At 36.0% G+C, this 2240-nt stretch overlaps 1 protein-coding gene across 1 annotated transcript; it reads right to left on the bottom strand.

Moving 5' to 3' along the window:
* Positions 1 to 1033: 1033 nt before the first annotated feature.
* Positions 1034 to 1759, bottom strand: LOC114711042 (F-box/kelch-repeat protein At3g06240-like). The gene has a single exon (XM_028895396.1). It carries the CDS (start codon positions 1757 to 1759, stop codon positions 1034 to 1036), a length of 726 nt encoding a protein of 241 aa, XP_028751229.1.
* Positions 1760 to 2240: the final 481 nt, after the last annotated feature.

Genomic DNA, 2240 nt, shown 5'->3' with positions numbered 1-2240 from the left:
TTTCTTAATATTCTTCCTTCCTTACTTACTTCATTATGGTTGAGGGAGTATCCATATAGATAATTTAGAAAAAATTAATAAATATGAGAAATAGGTCTCATATTTAGGACCAAAATTAACTTAATAATTAAGTCTTATATCAAGGATAGGAGGAGTATTATCATTTAATATGGTTGAAGAAACATTTGAAGAATTAAGGTTAGCACAACAACTGAGTAAATATTGTGGTGTGTTATACTTGCTTCCCGGGGGAAGAAGGGCATTCGTTTACTGTGGTGAGAAAAACCCATGATAAGAAATCCCAATGGACTTTAAGAGTAATGGTGTTAAAATAAGTTAAAATGTCGTGAACAACGTTCAAGTGAAAATGTAGATCCACAATATGATACTTAATTGGATCTTGTATGGTATGGATAAGAGATTAAAAAAAAAAAAGAACTGGTCTTTTAAACCCAGCTCTATATAATTGTTCTATGCGTTGCATTTTGAAAACTTGTTTTTTTGTTGTTGTTATCCATATAAAATTCAGTTAGGTCCTATCTAGTAAGTCTATATCATGACTTTAACATCATTCGTGGCACTTTAGCACTTTCACATCCTTTACGACAATTCAGCATATTAATGGACTAAACTATAAGGACTAAAACTAAAGATTTAAAATTTAAAGTACCAAAAATAAATAGTTCAAATCTTAATAACGCAAAATCATATTACCCCAATATAATTTTACTTTGATAGGAGATGAATTGATGCGCCATTGTTTTGACTCAAAATCTCATGACATTTCCATTGAGCCAAGAAGACCAATCACTCATATCATAAATAATGAGTTTTCGTTGCATCAAAACAACTACTAATAACATTTAAGAGACACATATAAAACTAATTAGCAAATATTGAACATTGAGCACAATAGAAAAGCACCATAACTGTTTGGGATCTTTAAAAAACCCACCTCAAGTGAACAAGAAATATAAACCAAAACATATAATCTTAAGCTTAGACTTGTAGTACCATGGTCGTTCAATAAGTGTTAGAAAGACAAAACATCAGGTTCTTTGTTTATTAGGAACAAACTCTCAACATAAGATCCAACATAAGCTTCAGAATATCCCTGACGTCCCACAGGCTCCAACGATCCATTGATTGGATCAATTAAAGTAATAACTTCACTTGCAAGTCTCACAACCACTTTTCCACCACGAGTTAGAGCTAATATGTCTAATACGCCCCCATAACATTCTGAATCACATTGGAATATTTCAGTCCATGACTCGATAATACCATATTTTTTCATCACCCAAACACTGAACACCCGTCGGCTCCTTTTCATAAAATGATTCACCACGGAAAGCGAATGGCCTCCTTCCACAGCAAGTAATGTTGACTCAACCTTCCTCGACTGTTGTGGTAACATTAATTCTCCAAATGTCTCTTCAATTACATCAAATGACAAAATAGATTTGTACCATGAACCATCACATCTCCAACGACCAACAACCCAGTGTACCGCCCCATTCACAGTTACAGGGGTAAACCAATGGCGTAAATAACAAATGAAAAATGGAGGAACTGTAACATCAATAATTCTCCAAGAACGAGAAACAAGAGAGTACACCTCAACATGAGGGGTATCTTGTTCAGCGCGAAGAATCATGAGTCTAATGACCTTGTAATCGTTGTTCTTGGAATCAAAACCAAACCCAAAATGTAGATGATACTTGTCATCAAGTTGACTTTTGCGGTTTTTGCAGGTCATAATTGGTTTGGGAAGCACCAAATATTTCCGAAGCAAGGGATTCCAAATAAGGATGGTTGCGGAATGGAAGGATGAATAGTCAGCAGCACAGACGAGGCCATTGCATGTGCCAGCAAATTAAATATTTCAAGACGATCCCGCCGAAATAGATGAGAGAGTGGGAATCTCTCTACAGAGAAGTGGTCGGTTTGCTGATTAACTGAGTATAATGAGTAAAACTGCTCTCGATGAAGATGAATCTGCCCTTTGTATCCTGTAAGAGAGAACTGAAAAAAGAGGGAGCCCCGGCTATTGGAAGCTTGGATTGTACGGTTGAGATGATCAGATACGAAAGTTCGATTTGGGATGAGGGAATTCCAAGCTCTGCAAACAGTGATGAATTTCACAAGAGACTTGACGGGTAGTCTGTGAAGGATTTCCTCCACAATTTCTTGGGGTAAACGATCAGACATATTGCTTTAGCTTGCAAATCTGGACACTA

This window comes from Neltuma alba, unplaced genomic scaffold (assembly GCF_004799145.2).
Source record: "Neltuma alba isolate B1F8T4 unplaced genomic scaffold, ASM479914v2 tig00011276_pilon, whole genome shotgun sequence".
NCBI lineage: Eukaryota > Viridiplantae > Streptophyta > Magnoliopsida > Fabales > Fabaceae > Neltuma > Neltuma alba.
This window is presented reverse-complemented; position numbering and strand designations above follow the sequence as displayed.